Genomic DNA, 21,947 nt, shown 5'->3' on the forward strand with positions numbered 1-21,947 from the left:
GCGTTTATTTTGGCAAGTCAGCCGTCATAAGATGAGTTTAGCTAAATACGGTATCTTACAAATTATTTTTCTTTGGTTTGAGTCCAACAGCAACAACGTTAATAAATAGTTGACCGATGCTGTTAATTTTCTTTTAGAAATGCGGTTATTTTCAAAAGGCGATGCAGGTTATTGTGGTTCTAAGATTTTAATGTGAATATGTGATTTAGTTTACCTGAATTTATTGCACCTTCTAAAGCCACTTTACGTGAGTGAAGAGTTTGGTGAGGATTTACAAAAATATTCTGTGAATGCATCCTCATCTTTATAGTTATTTTATTTTATTATTAATGCTTATCTTCAGAGCCATCTGAGGATTTGAATAATTGATTTGATTTTGCTACAGAAATATACGTTTCATTACAAATCATATATTTACAATCAACCAGCAATATACGAGTAGTAGTATAAATCCATCATTCAGATTTTAGAAGGATTTGGCAGTCAACCATTTTTAATTCATGGATAAGTGCATAAGCATAAATTGATTTGAATTGTTAGCCACTTTTAGTTTTGTACTCCCTCGTCCCCTTATAAGTGATATGATATTTTTTTTATAGAGTTAGCCAGTTTTTGTTTTGTACTCCCTTATTCTATTACTCCCTCCGTCCCAGATAATTCGTCTCACTTTGACCGGACACGGGTTTTAAGAAATGTAATGAAAAGTGAATTGAAAAAGTTAGTGGAATGTGGATCCTACTTTTATATATTAGTTTTATAATAAAATGTGAGTAGGAATGAGTTAGTGGAATATGAGGTCCACTACAAAAAATGGTAAAAAGTGAAATGAGACAAATTATGTGGGACGAACCGAAATAGAAAGATGGGACAAATTATCTGGGACGGAGGGAGTATAAATTATTGATATTTTTTTATTATATAAGTGATCAATTTTTATTTTTAACAAAAAAAAAACATGTTTATCTTTCCTACTTTATTCATTTTTCATTTCTCTATATTATTATCTCATCTAATTTATCATCTCTCTATTTAATTCAATAAGTATCATTTTCTCAACTTTCACACCAAGTTTCGTATAGTTGAACGATACAGTTTTTATTTCGAGAAACATAAAATAAAGGGTAAATTGCCAAAAAAAACTCATGAAGTTTGGTAAAATTTCGGTCTATCTCGCAACTTTAGAAAATCACCAATAGTATCATAACTATAACATTTTTCTCAATTGTTCCGTAGTCTAAGATTTGGGGAAATTATGTATGATTTGACAACAAAAAAATATCACGCGAAACAAAATATTCGGCTAACTAAAGGAAGCCATTTAATATACTTAGGGCTCGTTTGGTAGCTATGTCATGTTTCGACTAGGCATGATACAATTCATGATACTTATCATAGTTTCAATTAGTTAAGAAATATATATTGGGTGTTTGGTAGATTAAGATAATTGTGAGTTATCTTATTTAAGTGTTTGGTTCAACAAGTCACAAATAAGGATTAAAATTGTAATTGTCAAAATTATCCTCATTAATTTTATTTAATTACTAAATTATCCTTATGTAGATCTCCTCTACAGCTCGAAACCACTCTGTCAATTCCCTCCATGCTCCATTTGTAAGAATCTAACTCATTTCTCACTACCACCTCCAAACTTATTTGCCAACGCGTTTTCAATTCCCTCCATCAAAATTCCTTTAGCTACTCATATAAATAAATACCTCAACATCTGTTAATTCCAATTTTCTAAAACGCTTTGGTTATTGTTTTTCTACAATAACACAATTAGATGGATAACACTTGAAAACAGGTGATGGTAGGCTTCAAGGGCATGGGGTGGCTGCCGGAGCCGAAGAAAGAGGGGAAGAATCTCGGAATTCTCGCATTCGAGACGGCAAAAACGATGTCGAGATTGATCTCTCTCTACAAATCCGTATCCGACGAAGAGATCTCGCGCCTGAGAAACGACGTGATCCGATCTAAGGGAGTCGCGTTTCTGAACTCTGGCGATGAGAAGTTCCTCCTAAGCTTAGCCAGCGCGAAGCGCCTCAAGGATTTGGATCACGCCACTGCGGCGGTGGCGCGGTAGGGGAAGAAATGCACCGATTTCGGTCTGGAGCGGTTCGATCTGGTTTATAAGGAAGGGCGGGGTTTTGAACTCCGGGAAGATGAGGTACGGATGTTTGAGTATGAGTTATGTTGCCCTAATAATTTCTGTAAGTATGGGTTATGTTGCCCTAATAACAGCCACAGTCGCCGGATGTTTGAGTCGCCAGAAAGAATGGAGGGAGGGAGGCAGAATGAGAGAATTGTGGAAGAACTTCTTGTTGCAATTTTTATGAAGTGAGCCGTATTTTTTGTGAAGTGAGGAAGAAGCTAGAAAATTTTAAATCATGGGTAAAAATGTATTTTGCAAAATTAACTAGGCATCCTTGATATGTAACATGCCAAAATGTGTGGTTACATATGTGAATGAAACATAGATTTTTTAATGGGCTTTGTGCGGGCCGGATACAGAACACGGGCTATTAAGTTTATTAACATAGCTACCAAATGCACAAATAAACCCGGATTAATCCTCTTATCTAATCGTAACATAGCTACCAAACGGGGCCTTAGTAAATTACGTTGACAAATTTAGAAAATGATAGTAATATTTTTGCTATGGTACAAAATATTTAAATTATAGTAGTATAATTGACTATTGTTTAAATTGCAAAATAGACTAAAATTTTACTAAATTCATAATTTGCCCTAAAATAAAACATCAGTGGTAACCATCTCCTTTATACATAATACTCCACCGATCACGGGTCCATCTCTTATCCCCAACACTTGCTCATGTCATGTCGGTCAAGTAGTGACACTTCTATATATCGCATGTGCATCAATAGTATAAACATTCCAATTAATACTACCAAACTCTCAACTTTAAATTTCATTGATGCCATAGAATCCACTAACTAAGCATTCAAATCGTACATACATGACCAACTTATACACTTGCAATTGTACTATACTAAAAGAGGCACATGCATAGACAACAAATTAAACTCAATATCTAGCCATATTTATGAATGGTAAAATCTAAAAAGCATGTGGATCAATCATGAAGAGTAGTAGCATAGGAATTGACGAGACACAAGGCGTTGCTAGTCATATGCGCCACATTCACAATCTTCCCTCTCACCGCCGTCTTCACACCGCCCGCCATAATCTTCCCGGCGAAGCCGTCCATGCAGGTCTCCTCATCCGTCAAGGCGGCACTGAGCCATGTCTGAGCATCGCCGGTCACGGCCTCGATCTGCTTCATCTCCGCCAATGATTTTCTGATGAGCTCGACCGAGTCGGCCAGCTCCTCCACGCAGTCCTGCATGGCGCCGACCTCGCGGGGCGTCATGCCGGCGGCGCGGGAGAGCCTGACCATGTCGGCGGAGGTGGAGACGGCGGTGGCGAGGCTGACGGAGAGGGCGGCGGTGGCGAGGAGCTTGGGGTTTTGCTGGATGGCGGCGGCGTGGGTGGAAAGGGAGGAGTAGCAGAGCGTGGGGTAGGCGGTGGCGGAGCAGGATGTACGGATGAATTCGGTGCTCCTCTTCGACCCGCCCACGCCTCTGCTTTCGCAGCCGGAAACCATGACTGCCACCGCTACTATTACAACGGTTGATATGGCTCTCCACCTCTTCATTTTTCGGATTAATGCGTGGAATATTGGTAGAGGAAGAGTCTATATATAGAGACACTTTGAAATCTCATTAGTTAATTAGGAACAATGTCTATTAATTTAAACTAAATAAAAACTACTAATTTGAGCAATAATGTGACGAGGTGGGACTCTCGATCACGGGCCAAATTGTATAAAGGTTTTAGATTTTTAAATTATAAAAGTGAGTTGATTGACATTTTTCAAAAAATGAAAAACCAAAGTTCATGTGGGCGTTCTATAAAGTGGTTCATCATTCTATCGTGGATACTAAAATTTCCAGGCCATGAGTTATTTTAAGCTGACGAGTTTTACAAAATGAACATATAACTGATATTTTTAAGAAAACAAAAAAAATTAGAAATACAAACTATAGTGATCTCATTAATAAATATAGATATCAATGCAACCCACGTAATGTGGAAAGTTACCATTTGCATTGCATTCCTCTATTGACAGGACTATTGCCATTATGCCATACCATACATACACATTTAATATGCTTGTTTTTTTCATATAATAATAATAGTAGTAGTAAAAGGAGGTTAATTTTATTTACAATCATTTGGACCTTGTTGTAAATCGTACTCAACTTTTAGAACTAGCTATAGTAAATTCGATTCAATATAAGTTCACATCTCAAATTTAATTAGGGATTTGGTAACTCATTATCTTGATTTGTCCTCATTTTTGTTAAATTTATCGCAACCCTGTCCGGAATTTCAAATCGAGCTCTAATTCCATTCCACCAACTTCCAAGTCACTGTTTCAATTGCTAGAACTAAGGCAAGCCAATTTCACGAGCATTTTCGTCAACTGATAAATAAAATTACCAGATATTTTTATGAAAAATAAATATAGTAAAATTAAAATACCTGCATTGAAGCAAGTGGGTCTATGATAGTATGTATGATTTTGAAGACCGGGCTGGGCCTATAGAACATGGAAAATTTATTGTTGCTTATTGAAACTACTAAGGATGACGTGAAGGGTGCCCCATTATATACAATCTCTCATACAAAAAATGTAATAGTACACGTTTAAAGAGACTACATATTGATAATCTTGTTAGCCGTCGGAAATGAACCCAATTATTTAGTTATTCGTGACATTAATCAAACAAGTAGGCCTCTAATTTCGCAATCGGATGACATTGATCTTGGACCAAATGTGGGCCCCCTTGGCCGCTTATATTTGAGTCATTTGACAAGAAGGCAAAATGCATGAAAATAATTTGAGGGGGTTAAAAGTATAACGAAATCCAGGCTTAAAAGTATCATTGAAAATTTTGGTAAGGTAAATGGTGTACATGATTTTTGTTTATAGAATTTTTGGTGTGGTATATAATACTATGACAGTTTTGGTAGTGTATATCATACCGACTCATCCCTAGCAATACTTGTCAAACCACGTAAAATAATTTGTGTTCTATACTTCAATACTCCATTATAGATTACATATTGTCACCATTCAGCACAGATATTCACTTCATAATATTGTCTCGAAGGCAATCTTGACTACATTTCCTACTGAATGCTTTATGTCTGACTACGCATAAAATCAGCTATAGCTAAGTGTTGTTTCACCAAATTAATCATCAGTGTGCAATCCAATTGATATGTTGATATAGCTTCCGGTGTTGTCCATAACAAAAAACACTCCCCTACACATACATGTACGTTCTACGCTTTTGACTGTATATATTCAAAACATAAACTACAATTGGTTTAATTAAGCATAGTATTCAAGACCTAAAAAGTCCATCAATCGTTGTAGAAATAGCATTACTGAGACCCATATTCGTCCGCAATTCGTAAGAAGAATTTTGACCGAAAGAATAAAGGTTAATTACCTATAAGTACACATGCAATATCTAAATATTATTTTTAACTCAATTTATTTTCTTGGTTAAAAACACTGAAAACTAGTTCTCCCTCCACCCCCATTAATTGACATCAATTTCCTTTTCCATTCGTCCCTCATTAAATGACACCCTTACATTTACTACTCCCTCCGCCCAACTAAGTTGAGTACTTTTAGGCACGGAGATTAAGAAATTGTATTGAAAAGTAGGAGAGATGAATAAAGTAGGAAAGATAAAGAGAGAATAAAGTGATGGTGGAATAAAGTAAGCGTGCAATCCAATTGATATGTTGATATAGCTTCCGGTGTTGTCCATAACAAAAAACACTCCCCTACACATACATGTACGTTCTACGCTTTTGACTGTATATATTCAAAACATAAACTACAATTGGTTTAATTAAGCATAGTATTCAAGACCTAAAAAGTCCATCAATCGTTGTAGAAATAGCATTACTGAGACCCATATTCGTCCGCAATTCGTAAGAAGAATTTTGACCGAAAGAATAAAGGTTAATTACCTATAAGTACACATGCAATATCTAAATATTATTTTTAACTCAATTTATTTTCTTGGTTAAAAACACTGAAAACTAGTTCTCCCTCCACCCCCATTAATTGACATCAATTTCCTTTTCCATTCGTCCCTCATTAAATGACACCCTTACATTTACTACTCCCTCCGCCCAACTAAGTTGAGTACTTTTAGGCACGGAGATTAAGAAATTGTATTGAAAAGTAGGAGAGATGAATAAAGTAGGAAAGATAAAGAGAGAATAAAGTGATGGTGGAATAAAGTAAGCGTGCAATCCAATTGATATGTTGATATAGCTTCCGGTGTTGTCCATAACAAAAAACACTCCCCTACACATACATGTACGTTCTACGCTTTTGACTGTATATATTCAAAACATAAACTACAATTGGTTTAATTAAGCATAGTATTCAAGACCTAAAAAGTCCATCAATCGTTGTAGAAATAGCATTACTGAGACCCATATTCGTCCGCAATTCGTAAGAAGAATTTTGACCGAAAGAATAAAGGTTAATTACCTATAAGTACACATGCAATATCTAAATATTATTTTTAACTCAATTTATTTTCTTGGTTAAAAACACTGAAAACTAGTTCTCCCTCCACCCCCATTAATTGACATCAATTTCCTTTTCCATTCGTCCCTCATTAAATGACACCCTTACATTTACTACTCCCTCCGCCCAACTAAGTTGAGTACTTTTAGGCACGGAGATTAAGAAATTGTATTGAAAAGTAGGAGAGATGAATAAAGTAGGAAAGATAAAGAGAGAATAAAGTGATGGTGGAATAAAGTAAGCGTGCAATCCAATTGATATGTTGATATAGCTTCCGGTGTTGTCCATAACAAAAAACGCTCCCCTACACATACATGTACGTTCTACGCTTTTGACTGTATATATTCAAAACATAAACTACAATTGGTTTAATTAAGCATAGTATTCAAGACCTAAAAAGTCCATCAATCGTTGTAGAAATAGCATTACTGAGACCCATATTCGTCCGCAATTCGTAAGAAGAATTTTGACCGAAAGAATAAAGGTTAATTACCTATAAGTACACATGCAATATCTAAATATTATTTTTAACTCAATTTATTTTCTTGGTTAAAAACACTGAAAACTAGTTCTCCCTCCACCCCCATTAATTGACATCAATTTCCTTTTCCATTCGTCCCTCATTAAATGACACCCTTACATTTACTACTCCCTCCGCCCAACTAAGTTGAGTACTTTTAGGCACGGAGATTAAGAAATTGTATTGAAAAGTAGGAGAGATGAATAAAGTAGGAAAGATAAAGAAAGAATAAAGTGATGGTGGAATAAAGTAAGCGTGCAATCCAATTGATATGTTGATATAGCTTCCGGTGTTGTCCATAACAAAAAACACTCCCCTACACATACATGTACGTTCTACGCTTTTGACTGTATATATTCAAAACATAAACTACAATTGGTTTAATTAAGCATAGTATTCAAGACCTAAAAAGTCCATCAATCGTTGTAGAAATAGCATTACTGAGACCCATATTCGTCCGCAATTCGTAAGAAGAATTTTGACCGAAAGAATAAAGGTTAATTACCTATAAGTACACATGCAATTAGACATGCCCACCGGTTCCGGTTCCGGCGGTTAACCGCCGAACCGGAACCGGCTGTTCCGGAACCGGAACCGGAACCGGAACCGGCGCAATATTCCCGAACCGGAACCGGCGCAATTCGGTTCGCGGTCCGGTTCAGGTTCAAGATATTTCGAACCGGAACCGTCACCGAACCGGCGGTTCGGGACGGTTCGGAACCGGCGGTTAACCGTGGAACCGCCGGTTCCGGCGCTTAAATCGAGGCAGGGGGATGGGGCCTGGGGGCCGGTGGTGATCTTCAAAAACGGTCGAAACCGCCGGTTTTTCGGCGGTTAACCGGCGGTTAACCGGAAAAACCGGCGGTTAACCGCCGGTTTAGTGACTTTCGAGGCGGCGCGGAGCACGAGGCGACAATGGAGCAGCTTTTGCAGACGGTTCGTTGACCGAACCGGCGGTTTTATTTCGGAAACCGGCGGTTTTGGCCCGGAAACCGGCGGTTCCGGCGGTTTTCCGCCAAAACCGCCGGTTTTGTGAAAATTCAAATTTTTTTTTTTTTTTTAAATTTCAAATTCGAATTCTTCCATTTTCCCCCTCATTTTTTTCTATAAATACCCCCCTCTATCCTCATTTACATTCACCCCACTCTTGTGTTAATAAGAGTTTCTCTCTTCAATCTCTCAATTCTCTCTCTTTGTCTCCAATTTCTCATTTGTGCTATTGTGCTTCCATTTAATTACGCAATTGCTACTCTTATTACGCATTGTTATACACTTATACAGTTATACTTGTTCCCGTAGTTCTATAAGTTGTCTTTCTTTCTCAATTACTAAAACAAAAAAAAATATATTATTCCATATTTCTACATTTCTACATACCATTCCAATATGTCTTCATCCCGAGAAGGTCGTGTTGATAAGGGAAAGGGAAAGGCCAAGAGGCCATCTCGGAGATCCGTTATTGATGAAATTTCTCAAATGAACATGGATGAGTGGCAGGTTAATATTTATTATCTACTAATTTCATTAATTTTGAATTACATTTCATTATTGTTCATAATTTTATTTTGTATTTACAATACAAATATTATTTTGTAGGCTCGAGAAGAGCAAGATGTGGCACATGCTATTGCTCTCTCTCGCTCTCAATACCAAGGCGATGCTTATGTTGGTACCGGTAGTGGTGCTCCCGGTCGCGGTGCCTATTCCCAACAAAGTCCAACCCCCGTGAATGTTGATGAAGACGATGATGATGATGATGATGACGACGAGGAGGAGGGGGAGGAGGTAGAAGAGGTTCAAGAAATGCCACCCCCACCACCACCAAGGAGTCGGCGTGGTCGTGGTCGTGGACGTGGACAACCTCCTCAACCTCCTAGACCAGCTGAAAGGTCTTTAACCTCAAACATCTTCGTGAAACATTTCAAGAGGGTACAAGATAGTAACGATCCAAACACTTATAATGTGTATTGCAACTATTGCGAAAACGTATACACATTCCGAAAGGGTGGAGGGTACGGTACATTTACCCGTCACCTGGAGAAAGCGCATCCGGTCGAGTTTGGTATCGCTCCAACCCAAACTCAACTCAACTTTCAACATGGAGTCAGAAGTGGGACGACGGGTTCATCCCAAACATCAGGTATGTGTAGCAATACTCTTTTGAAATATGATCACAAAAATGCTCTTAATGTGATGTCTAGATTTGCCGTTATGAAACATTTTCCATTCAATGCTTTTGATAACGATGCTTTTGAGTCGAGTATGCGGCAAGTATATAATGCCGCTGCAAGAAAATTAAGTCGAACTTCAATGACGCGAGCCGTTGTTCGACAATGCATGGAAAAGAAGGCGCAATTAGGTACGTTTATTATTAACTTAGGGCATAAAGTTTCTATTTGTTCTGATGTGTGGACTGATTGTTTTTGTAAAAATTCGTATATGGGCATCACGGTGCATTTCGTTGATCACAGTTGGACTTTAAACAAACGTTTGATTGCATTTCGGGAATTTCCCGCACCACACACTGCACAAGCAATTGCTCAATTGATCATTCAAGTTTTGAATGAATTTCAATTGATCAATAAAATTTTTTCTATTGGTTTTGACAATGCTAGCGCTAACACTGCTAGCATAGATGATTTAATCAGTGCATGTTCTCCTGTTATTGATGGTAAATATTTCCATGTGCGATGTATTGCCCATATTTTGAATTTGTGTGTTCAAGATGCCATCGATTTGTGGCAAAAGTATGTTGATCCTATTAGAACTGCTGTGAAGTTGATTCATAACAAAGCTCCTATTGGTAGAGCTTGGAAGAGATATTGTCATGGTAAGCAATGCAGGTACACCAACTTTCGTTTGGATGTTTCAACTCGGTGGAACTCGACATATGATATGTTGGAGTCGACTTTGAACCACATTGAGTATTTATGTGATTTTTTTAGAAGTTGTCCTCATGTTCCTTCTGATTTGATTTTGATACCCGCTTGTTGGGACCACAGCATGGATTTATTTCGATTATTCCGCGCTTTCAAAAATGCCACTGTTGAGTTATCCGGTGTTTATTATCCTACTTCTGTGCGCGTTTTGGAGCATTGCATGTATGTGGCAATTGGTTTTAAAACTTGTGTGAAAAATACTCAATTCGTTGAGTTGAAGGCTATTTTGTTTTACATGGTTGAAAAATGGTTAAAATATTTTTCACGTATTCCAAATGTGTTTTTGATTGCAAAATGCTTGGATCCAAAGTGGAAGTTGCATGGTGTTTATAAAATTTTAGACATGTACTATGGTTGTTTGCACGCTTTGGATTTTTCTCAACTCCGCGAAATGGGCTTGACAAGAGGAGAATGCTTCGAACTAAGTATTCCGGATGTTGATGAAATCAAACATAGGTTAGATAGTGCACTTCGTTCTCTCTACGCGGAATATGAAATGCGGTATAACACCGCTCACCAGGTACGTGCTCCTCCTAGTCCTTCTACATTTGATTTTGGTGGAGGGGATTTTTCCAATGTCATGATCGATCCCGACGTAGTATCACAATTGCAAGATCTATACGGTACTACAACCAATAGGACTAGAGCGACTAGTGAATTAGATATATATTTGGAATCGCGCTCTATTTTTCAAGATGCAGGTCCTCCTACTCAACAAATTGACGTCCTTAATTGGTGGGGAACACATGACAAAGAGTTTCCGATACTCTCCATCATGGCTAAGGAGATATTCGCCGTTCCCGCTTCCACCGTCGCCGTTGAACAAGCTTTTAGTGTCGGCGGTTGTGTCCTAGACGACAAAAGGAGCAATCTCTCCGCCAAGAACATGGAAGCCACTATGTTACTTGACGATTGGGCAAAGGCGGACATGAGAGCACAAGAGCCGGATTTCGACTTCCGTGTAGAGAGTGATGGTGAAGAATTTTCTTCCGATGGCGATGACGAGGTCAGAAGCGATAGCACTCAACATTAGCAATGAGTCGACGGGGGCGGTGAACGGCGAGCACTGCCGACCAAAAAGGTAAGCAAGGTAAGAGAACTACGTGGGCTTTGATTCCTCAATAAAATTGTGGATACGTAGGCACCTCAACTTAAATTTGAAAAGTTTAACTTCGAAAGTTTAAGTTGAGCTCAAGCCCTTTTCAATTTTTTTTTTCCCCCCTATTTCATAGATCATTCAGGATGCGGCTATGTTGTACTTGAAGATCATTAAAATATATTCCCCATTTGATAAATATCAAATGCGGAATATATTTTAATGATCTTCAAGTACAACTTAGCCGCATCCTGAATGATCTATGAAATCTTACCTTGGAATCAACCTTTTTTTCTTGCAAAATGTTGCCCATTTTCTAAGCAAACACATATCAGCACGCTATATACACATTGCTGCATTTCTAATAGGGGCAATTTGATCTTCCAAAGCAATCAATGCATCTCGAACACACATAGTCAGAACATTATTCAAGCATCTAGCATGGAAAAAATCAGAACAAACTATCTATTAGTACTAATTTTTTCCATGCTAGATGCTTGAATAATATTCTGACTATGTGTGTTCGAGATGCATTGATTGCTTTGGAAGATCAAATTGCCCCTATTAGAAATGTAGCAATGTGTATATAGCGTGTTGATATGTGTTTGCTTAGAAAATGGGCAACATTTTGCAAGAAAAAAGGGTTGATCCCAAGGTAAGAGAACTACGTGGGCTTTGATTCCTCAATAAAATTGTGGATACGTAGGCAACTCAACTTAAATTTGAAAAGTTTAACTTTGAAAGTTTAAGTTGATCTCAAGCCCTTTTCAATTTTTCCTTTATCCCCCCCATTTCATTTTTTTTTAAATTTACCTTCCGAGTCCGACGAGGCGACGAGCCGACGCCCGACGACACTTGTAAATTATATTACATTGTTGTATGTTGTTGTATTGTATACTTATGTATTGTAAATTGTAATGTATCGTTGTCCGTTACAACTCAAAATCAATAAAATTTATTTCATTTTCTCCTTATTCGTCTTATTTGTGCTTGAATTATGCATTGTCTTGTTCCGATTTGTTGTATAAAGCCAAATTTCAAATTTAAAAAAAAAAAAAAAAATAATTGAACCGGCGAAACCGCCGGTTCAAAAACCGGAACCGCCAAAACCGCCGGAAAACCGGCGGTTCCGAACCGGAACCGGAACCGCCCGGTTTTCGAACCGGAACCGGAACCGTGAAATAGCCTCACGGTCCGGTTCCGGTTCCGCTTCCGCCAAAACCGGAACCGGCGGTTCCGAACCGGAACCGCCGGTTTTCGAACCGTGGGCATCTCTACATGCAATATCTAAATATTATTTTTAACTCAATTTATTTTCTTGGTTAAAAACACTGAAAACTAGTTCTCCCTCCACCCCCATTAATTGACATCAATTTCCTTTTCCATTCGTCCCTCATTAAATGACACCCTTACATTTACTACTCCCTCCGCCCAACTAAGTTGAGTACTTTTAGGCACGGAGATTAAGAAATTGTATTGAAAAGTAGGAGAGATGAATAAAGTAGGAAAGATAAAGAGAGAATAAAGTGATGGTGGAATAAAGTAAGCGTGATTGAATGTTTTGTTTTTTGTTAAAAAATGAAATGACTCAACTTAGTTAGGACATCCCAAAAAAAATACGACTCAACTAAGAATACGACTCAATTTAGTTGAGATGAGAGAGCAGTACTTTTGGTAATGGATCCAACTTTTCACTAAGAGCATCTCCAATGCCGGCGTCAAAATCGCGACGCCGATTTTTCGCTGACGCCGGTTCTGACGCCGAACCATTGGAACCGGCGTCGGCGAAATCGGCGTCAAAATCGGCGTGGCCATGCCGATTCGCGCAATGACGCCGGTTCCGACGCCGATCCTCACGGCGCCATTGTGGGTCCCGGATCGGCGTCAAACCGGCGTCAGATTTTATTTTTTATTTTTTTTTCTTTTGAAAACACTATATATACGCGCTTTGAACGTCATTTTCATTCGCACCACTTGTTTTAACGAGTACTCTCTCTCTACCTTACTTTTTGTACAAGATCAATTTAAGAAATGAGTAATGCCGGTGGTAGTGGTGGGGATGCGGATGAGTACGAGCGTATGCTGAACGAAGAGCTAGATGCCTATACGAGCCGTGAGGTTGATCGATGGATGCAGAGTTATATGCAGTCGGCGGCACCTCGCCCACGACCAGTTGTCCACCGTCGACAAGTGGTTGATCGTGATCATGAAGCTGCACATCAGCGCATGTTCACAGATTACTTCGCAGAGGAGCCGCGTTTTAACGCCAACCATTTCAGGCGTCGTTTTAGGATGAGGCGGGACTTGTTTATGCGTATTGTTAACGCTTTGGAGCAGCGATATCTGTATTTCCGCTTCAGGCACGATGCGGCTGGCAGACCCGGCCACACCCCTATTCAAAAGTGCACTGCGGCAATCAGGCAGTTGGCCTACGCACCGCGGCAGACATGTGGGACGAATACCTCCACATCGGTGAGACGACTGCCATCGAATGTATGAAGTATTTCTGTCAGGGCGTGATCGAAGTATTCGGTGATCAGTATCTCCGAAAGCCTACCCCCGAAGATTGCCGGAATCTGCTGCGGATGCACGGGGATCAGCATGGGTTCCCGGGAATGTTAGGCAGCATAGATTGTATGCATTGGGAGTGGAAGAACTGTCCCGCTGCCTGGAAGGGGTTTTACACGACCGGCTACAAGGGAAAAAATCCTACGATGATCCTCGAGGCCGTAGCTGATTACCGGTTGTGGATTTGGCATGCGTATTTTGGGATAGCCGGTTCGAACAACGACCTAAAGGATGCGTCATATTCGACTCCAAAAGGATTTAGTTGAAGAGTTGTGGGCGCGGAGGATTGCAAGGCGTTAGTTTTTATGTAAATTTATGTAATTTTTTTAAATGTATTTTTTTTAAATTATTGTACTTTTTGAAATTTTAATAGTATTATTCAATTTAAATGTATTTGTCTCGTAAATTAAATTCCGTATGTTGATACGATTGTAAATTAAATTATATAATTGTTATTAGTGATGTGGATATGTAGTGTGAAGGCTATGTGAGGACTATTTGATGTTCAGTTGATGTGGCAAGCTGATGTGGCAGGAGAATTGTAGTGCTGATGATATGACAGTGTGAAGGCTATGTGAGGGCTATGTGAAGTCCAGGTTTACTGGAGATGCTCTAAATCATTCTACTCACATTTTATTATAAAATTAACATACAAAAATAGGACTCACATTCCAATAACTTTTTACACCCACTTTCCACTATATTTCTTAAAACTCGTGTCAAGTTAACCGATGTAAATTAATGGGGGGCGGAGGGAGTATTAAATATTTAGAATCTGGCCGGCCCAAATTAGAATACACCTGGCATGAGAAAAGCTTGTGTGACAATTTGAATGCAGAAGCAGCTGATCAAACATCATACTATTATTATATGTACAAGTAGTATATTACATGTAGTATATCTAGTAAACAGGAAAAACAAAGCTGAAGCATCCCTCTAGACTTGTAAAGTTTACTCTGCCACCAGATTTCTGGTAAAACAAATTATTGTGTTTAATAGATCAATAAGAGTTGTCATCTTCTCTGTGTTTTTGTGGTTTCAGAAATCATGGGATCACCTGGAATTTAAGTGCATATTATAAGTTAACAAGTTCAACAAATACAAAACAAATAAATGTAAAGGCATGTGTATTATGAATAACCAAAGTGAGACAGAACATTATGATTTAACAAGAAATGAACACTGATAATACATCCAATTAATTTCTGTTGTACGAAGAGATTTACTTGCATATTGGACAAATAGATACTACTTATATGATTAGACATCTTAGTGCACCAACTGACCAACTAATACAAAAAAAAGGTGCATCAAGAAAAAATGTATTGTAAAGGGAAAATACCAGAAAAATGTTTAAACATTTTTTTTCATCAATGTCTCATGCCTTTTAGTTTTCTTCATTGGTACATTTTCAGCATTTTTGTTAAACAATAAGGACACATGCACCCACACATGCTTTATGAAAAACAACATATTTACATGAGGATGTGACCTAACGTCACTTTCAGACGACGATACATAAATTTTGATGTTGGAAATTGGCCTTGTGACATTGTTGAAGAATATGGTGAAACTTTGTGAACCAATTAGACAAAAATTGAAAAGCAGGACATAACTGGAAAAGGTTAAAAAATTATGTCATTATCTTGTGTTCCAGAGGTGAAATATGCATTGATTTTGGCACCAAGATAAAACGGAAGTACTAGTAACTAATAGTAAGCTCAAGAAAAGCTTTACGCTCCCCTACATCCATTCAACTTTGACATTACCACACATGTTCAATTTTACAATTATAGTTTTTCAGATGAGTTAGTATGATTTATCAGGGAAACAAGGTAATCATAGGCTGGAGCTAATCTCATTAGATATAGAACAACTGGTCCTAGAGCAGCTAATTAGAAGTTTTTAATTAAAGATGATATATAGCAAAAACTACAGAAAACTGGATACCTCAATGCAGCAAATATTGGGAGAACCCTTTCATATATTTCATCTTCTGTTCCAGTACCATCGATCTGCAAGTGCTTAAAATTTGTTAAAACTGAATATCTACTAGAGGGCTCTTGAATGGAACAAATTTTCCAACCACAGATAAAATAAGGTACATAAGCAGATTGTTTTTTATGTGAGTGTGACAGTGTGTATTTCATCTTCCTTCCATCTCAGGATAAACAGCACCTGCAGCTAATTAGCTGGTGTCGGGTGTCCGCAGCAGAAAAAGTAACAAATACAGTGAAACTACAGTAATTTAGCTGTCACCAATAAACCAAGTTGATACCTTGTGAAGTATTCCTTTCTCGGAGTAATACTTGATCACAGGAAGGTTGAGTTCTTCAAATACGCTCAACCTTTCCTTGACTGTATCTATATTATCGTCAATTCGCCCCTGCGCATTAAACATTCTTTGTTAATAAGTAAATGACAGGAGAAAATATACATATGTGGAAAGCACCTGATTACGGTTTAGCACTCGTTTCACCATTTCTTCTTTAGGACAATCAAAGAATAGCACAATGTCTGGTTCAACCCCACCCTACAAATATAATTCACAATTCAACTCATTATGGCACAGTGATAGCAGGCATTGTGTGCAGCCAGATGCCCTTGTAACATGCCACATAGCAATCATATGGGCGCAGATAGTGTGAAAGGAGATGAGTATAAATGCTAACAGAAATTGAAAAGAATAAAGAGACTCAAAACTGACTACTTACAACTCGCTCATATGCTATACGGTTCTCTTCACTTCTTGGAAAGCCATCAACAAGAATTCTATTGTTTTCACTGGCTTCAATGGCTTTTTTTATCAGTTTAACAGTAACTTCTGAGGGAACAATTTTCCCTTCCTTGATTGTATCAAGAATCATGGAACTGCAACAGGATAGGACATGACATACATTATAACATAAAGTTGCATCAACTAAGATATCCACGTTATAAAATATGTACTATAGTTTTAGTTCTTACCCATTTTCACTATCAGAATAGATTTCTTTCCTCAACAGATCCCCAACACTCAAGTGGGTAAACCCAAAGGTATTAACAATCCTTGTACACTGAGTACCTTTTCCACTCCCTGGACCACCTGTAAATACAATTATAATATCAGAAACACCCCTCTGGATGTTGATGTGTATCATGATATTTCTATGTAACGAAGTCTTGTTATATAAATTTGCCAACTAAATTTCAATAAATGAGAAGAAAAAGGGAGATTTTCTTATCCACGTTCAAGTGGCTGATTTTTCTAAATTAAAGCATTAAGAAAACCAGAAACAACCATGATCCATGATCAGTACAGCAATTAGGGAATGCTTGGTGCATGCAGATTTTCTTGGAAGTTTCTTATGATAACTGCATTAGACAGTGTGGTGTATAAATAATAAAATGCACAATGAAAATATACACGTGTTTGACTGCATTTTAGTAAAAGAAATTGGAAACCAAGTCTGTCTCAGGGAGACAACCAAACATTACTTTATAGACTGAATACAATCTTATCCAGTAAAACCTTCGATTGCATAAGCATAACAAGGCTAAATAAAAGCACCAACTTGACATTATCTACGAACAAACGAGGTCATGTGCTACAGTTAATTAATACTGGCACGTACAACAAGACCATCAATTTGGATTGTCAAACAGAAGATCAGTAATGATTATACACATAAGCAGCTAATATATTCTTTACTACCCAAGACGAAAGTCACAAATGGTTTCCTTCTTGCACCAGAGACTCCATCTTCTGCCTGTGTCAATTAAAGAAAAGGCTCAACAATTAAATCATCAAAATATAATTTATTAATATTTAATAGTAAGAATATAGGACTCTTGAATTACTAAACAGCCTTCCATGTGAGAACATAAAATAAACAGTTGCAACTCACAACAATCTGGGTTAAAAAACATCATTAGCTTGTAAGATCAAGAAAAATTCAAACACCAAGCCTAGATAAAGGACCATCGAGCTGCAACTCTTCTGCTACAGTAAACAATATAAACAGGTAAAAAAGGTGAAAGAAAGTAGACTTATAGCTCAGGCACCCTAAATAAAGAGCATGTAGAATAGAAACATAATGAAATACCTGCCGATAATTAATTACGCATAACTCTCAGAATTTCAAGCTAATAACCTTATAACTTAAGGACGGACCAAAATCAGACCTAACCTAAGAAAATAATTTACGGAGAAACTAAACGTGTTCATGAATTAAGCTCCTCGCCTATCTAAATGTTCGAGAAATTAACGTAGAAAGGGAACATGAATCCCCAGACTTACAATCCTAGTTGAATGGCGACATTGTTTATCGAAGTATTCGCAGTAAGAATAGGAATGAGAGAAAAGAGAGCTCAAAAATCATGATTAATTTTTCCAAAAACTCGATAATATGGAAGAAAATGAAGAGGTAAAACAACACGGTACCGGATTCAGAACGTGAGTAGAGAAAACTTGGCAAGCATTGAATCCACAGGCCACCTGCATCTGAGGAGAGAAGAGCGTTACTCAATCGCGCTTAAATTTCTTAGAACAACAACAATCGAAGTAGTAGAAAAAGGCGAATGTTGAAATACCTGATTTAGGAGGCGCGATTTAGACGAAGAAAGCATCGACGACAGAGAAACACCGCGCCTCCACATTACTGATTGTTTGCGAAGACCACGACGACGCAGAGAGAGAGAGTGTGAGAGAGGGAGATGCGAGCGAGTGGCAGTTTTAAAAGAGGTGGTGAGCATCCACGGGGTGCAGACATCCCCGCCTATATCCCAAAAACGCCTCATGCCACGTCATAAGAGCATTCGCAATGGCGCCCGTCCCGGCGGACGTCCTACCGACGTACCGGACATCCGCGCGGGACGTCCGTCATTGTGCAAAGGTGACGCGGATACGGACGTCCGCTGCGGACACCGGAGTTCCGCGGAAGTCCTGATTATTTTATTATTTTTTTCAAAAATTCTATAAATACGGCTAGTTGAATTTCATTTCATTCGCGCAACATGAAACCATGTTACGTGTAATGGTTGAATGACAGACATCGACCGATCGCCATTACAGGTCGTCGCTGAAGGATATCATCAACAGTATGCGGCGCGATTTGGGGTTGGGAGACATGGCGGAGAGTGGCGACGAGAGGACTACCGGCGGGGACGACAAGGGTACTGGCGGCAGGGAATCCGAGGAGTGATACGGCGGTTTTTTTTGTGTAACTATGTAATTTTTTTTAATAATTATGTATGTTTTTTTTTTGTACTATGTATTTTTTTAAAAAATAAAGTGGTTGCAATTTCTCCGTATTTGTGTCGAAATTTTAATTCCGTAAATTGTTTAATTTGGTGAATTTGTGAATTTTTATTATTGTGAGAAGTCCGTCAGGAAGTCCTTGGGGATGTCTGCCACTGTGCAGTGGGATGTCCTTATGACGTGGCAGTGCAGTGGGAAGTCCTTATGACGTGGCAGGAGGTGTTTTCGGGGATGTCCGTCGGGACATCCGCACCACTGAGGATGCTCTAAGGACTTCCCACGACACTGCCATGTCATAAGGACTTCCCACTGCACTGCCACGTCATAAGGACTTCCCACTGCACAGTGGTGGACATCCCCAAGGACATCCTGACGGACTTCTCACAATAATAAAAATTCACAAATTCACCAAATTAAACAATTTACAGAATTAAACAATTTACGAAATTAAAATTTCGCTACGATTACGGAATAAAAATTTCATTAAATAAAAAAAAGAAAGGTACATTTCAACAAAAAAAACTAAAAAAGGTACACTTCAATAAATACAAATTCCATCAACGACGACTCCTCCGCTGCCATACTTCTTCAATTATATCGTTCTGGAGTCGAATATGGGCTTATTTTTGGCGCATGTCGGCAATGCACGAACTCGCTCGACCTCGTCAGGGGTATCCCCATACGTACATTGCCGGTGGCCACGCCATGGCTTGGACCCGCAGCATCAGCATCATCATTGGCCCAATCCGTCAGTGCTGGACCTTCATCTTCGACAATCATGTTATGCATGATAATACATGCATACATCATATCGGCGATGCTGTCAGCATACCACAGCCGTGATGGACCCTTCACTGCCGCCCATCGAGCCTGGAGCACATCAAATTCTCGCTCTACATCCTTAAGCGCTGCCTCCTGACGACCCGCAAAATATACCTTCTTTTCTTCTGTTGGGCATCTGACCGTCTTCACAAAGACGGGCAACATAGGATATATCCCATTAGCCAAATAATAGTCCATGTTGTGCTGGTTGCCGTTGGCGACGAAATTGACGGCCGGACCGATGCCCATGCACTGGTCGTTGAAAAGGGGCGACGACCGGAGGACGTTGATGTCGTTGTTCGACCCGGCTACTCCAAAATAGGCATGCCAAATCCACAGCCGGTAGTCAGCTACCGCTTCAAGGATCATCGTGGGATTCTTGCCCTTGAAACCCGTAGTGTACACCCTTTTCCAGGCAGCGGGGCAGTTCTTCCACTCTCAATGCATACAATCTATGCTGCCTAGCATCCCCGGAAACCCGTGTTGAGTCCCGTGCATATCCAGCAGAGCCTGACAATCTTTGGGGGTAGGCTTCTAAAGATACCTATCTCCGAATATCTCCCTAACGCCCTGACAAAAATACTTTAGGCAATCGCGGGCAGTCGTCTCGCCGATGTGGAGGTACTCATCGAACATGTCAGCCGCGCCTCCGTATGCCAGATGCCTGATTGCGGCAGTGCACTTCTGAATCGGAGTGTGGCCGGTTTACCAGTCGTATCCTCCCGCACCCTGAAATACCCGTATCGACGCTCTAAAGCGCCCACGATTCGCAGAAAGAGCGGACGATGCATCCTAAAACGTCGCCGGAACATGTTCTCCCTAAATCGTGGCTCCGGAGCGAAGTAATCCTCGTACAACCAACGGTGTGCAGCGAGGTGGTCCCAGGGTACTATAGATCGACTATGGATGGGTAGAGGTACCGCCGGCGCCAATGGCGCCTGTATCTCACTCTCCGCTGCCTCCCGCACATTGCATGAATTCGCCTCATTATGTCATCATACCCCCACCACTACCACCCGCACCGCTACCGCCTGCACCTAAGCCACTACCACAACCACTACCAGCCATTCTGGATATACAAAAGAAACGTAGAGAGAGAGATACCCGTTAATACAATAATACAAGTGGTGCGAATGAAATGAAGTTCAACGAATCGTATTTATAGAATTTTCAAAAAAAAATTTAAAATAATCGGGACGTCCGTGGGGTCAACGCAATGGCGGACGTCCGCAAGGACGTCGCGACGGATGTTCCGAGAACGCCGCGGAACTCCGGTGTCCGCAACGGACGTCCGTATCCGCGTCACAGTTGGGCAATGGCGGACGTCCCGCACGAAACTCCGGCACGCTGGCCTGAAGTCCGCCGGGACGAGCGCCATTATGGATGCTCTTAGAGGAGAAACATTTGCTAAACAGATCGTGGGGCATGTGTAGTGTATACTGTCCCTACCATACCTCTCTATGTCAATGGAAAGGTCGATTAGATAACTATTCCTTCCGTTTCTTATTTTTATTTGTCAATAACAAAATGGATCATTTTATTTATTGAAAATATAAACGGCAATCAGTCATCCTTTTTTTTTCGTACTCCATTCATTCGTAAAATATTGTCCAGTTTTGCCATTTTTAATTCATCCGTAAAAAGTTGTCCACTGTATTTTTTTTTTCTATTTTTGGTAAATGGATCCTACTTTTCACCAACTCTATGCACTCACATTCTATTATAAAACTAATATATAAATGTGGGACTCCTATTCCGCTAACTTTTTCAACTCATTTTTCTTCACAGAAATTAAAACACGTGTCGAGTCAAACATAGACAATATTTCATGGACGGAGGAGTACTAGAATAATACCCTAAATTACTACTTCTTCCGTCCCACTTTATAAGTTCCGGTTGACAACTTTTAGGTGTCTCATTTTAGGAGTCCTGATTAAAATATTCTATAAATGGTAATAGGCTCCACATTCCACTAACCTTTTTCCAATCACATTTTATTATAAAAATAATGTGAAAAAATAGGACACACATTTCACTATATCTTTTCACCCACTTTCTTTACATTTCTTAAAACTCGTCTCGAACTCAAATGGAACTCTTAAAATGGGACGGGG

The 21,947-nt window shown here is 39.3% G+C and overlaps 2 protein-coding genes across 2 annotated transcripts; both read right to left on the reverse strand.

The window, feature by feature from the left end:
• Positions 1-2,902: 2,902 nt before the first annotated feature.
• LOC121810283 (21 kDa protein-like) lies at positions 2,903-3,732 on the reverse strand. Its single transcript, XM_042211069.1, has one exon. The coding sequence runs from the start codon at positions 3,677-3,679 to the stop codon at positions 3,098-3,100; it is 582 nt and encodes a 193-aa protein (XP_042067003.1). The 5' UTR covers positions 3,680-3,732; the 3' UTR covers positions 2,903-3,097.
• Positions 3,733-14,617: 10,885 nt separating this feature from the next.
• Positions 14,618-18,482, reverse strand: LOC121811074 (UMP-CMP kinase-like). The gene is made up of 9 exons (XM_042211850.1): positions 18,345-18,482; positions 18,196-18,255; positions 17,467-17,521; positions 16,740-16,857; positions 16,487-16,643; positions 16,225-16,305; positions 16,051-16,158; positions 15,723-15,787; positions 14,618-14,829 (listed from the first exon to the last, which is right to left on the reverse strand). Exons 1-9 carry the CDS (start codon positions 18,408-18,410, stop codon positions 14,826-14,828), a joined length of 714 nt encoding a protein of 237 aa, XP_042067784.1. The 5' UTR covers positions 18,411-18,482; the 3' UTR covers positions 14,618-14,825.
• Between the last annotated feature and the right edge of the window lie 3,465 nt (positions 18,483-21,947).

This window comes from Salvia splendens, chromosome 7 (assembly GCF_004379255.2).
Source record: "Salvia splendens isolate huo1 chromosome 7, SspV2, whole genome shotgun sequence".
NCBI classification, from domain to species: domain Eukaryota; kingdom Viridiplantae; phylum Streptophyta; class Magnoliopsida; order Lamiales; family Lamiaceae; genus Salvia; species Salvia splendens.

What these genes read in the sequence shown, in the direction of transcription:
- LOC121811074 (XM_042211850.1), bottom strand. Translation starts at nt 18,410, where the DNA reads ATGTGGAGGCGCGGTGTTTCTCTGTCGTCGATGCTTTCTTCGTCTAAA. An exon ending in AATCGCGCCTCCTAAATCAG is followed by an intron (nt 18,256 to 18,344) that starts GTATTTCAACAT and finishes TTCTCTCCTCAG; the next exon opens with ATGCAGGTGGCCTGTGGATT. An exon ending in TATTCTGATAGTGAAAATGG is followed by an intron (nt 16,644 to 16,739) that starts GTAAGAACTAAA and finishes ATCCTGTTGCAG; the next exon opens with TTCCATGATTCTTGATACAA.
- LOC121810283 (XM_042211069.1), bottom strand. Translation starts at nt 3,679, where the DNA reads ATGAAGAGGTGGAGAGCCATATCAACCGTTGTAATAGTAGCGGTGGCA.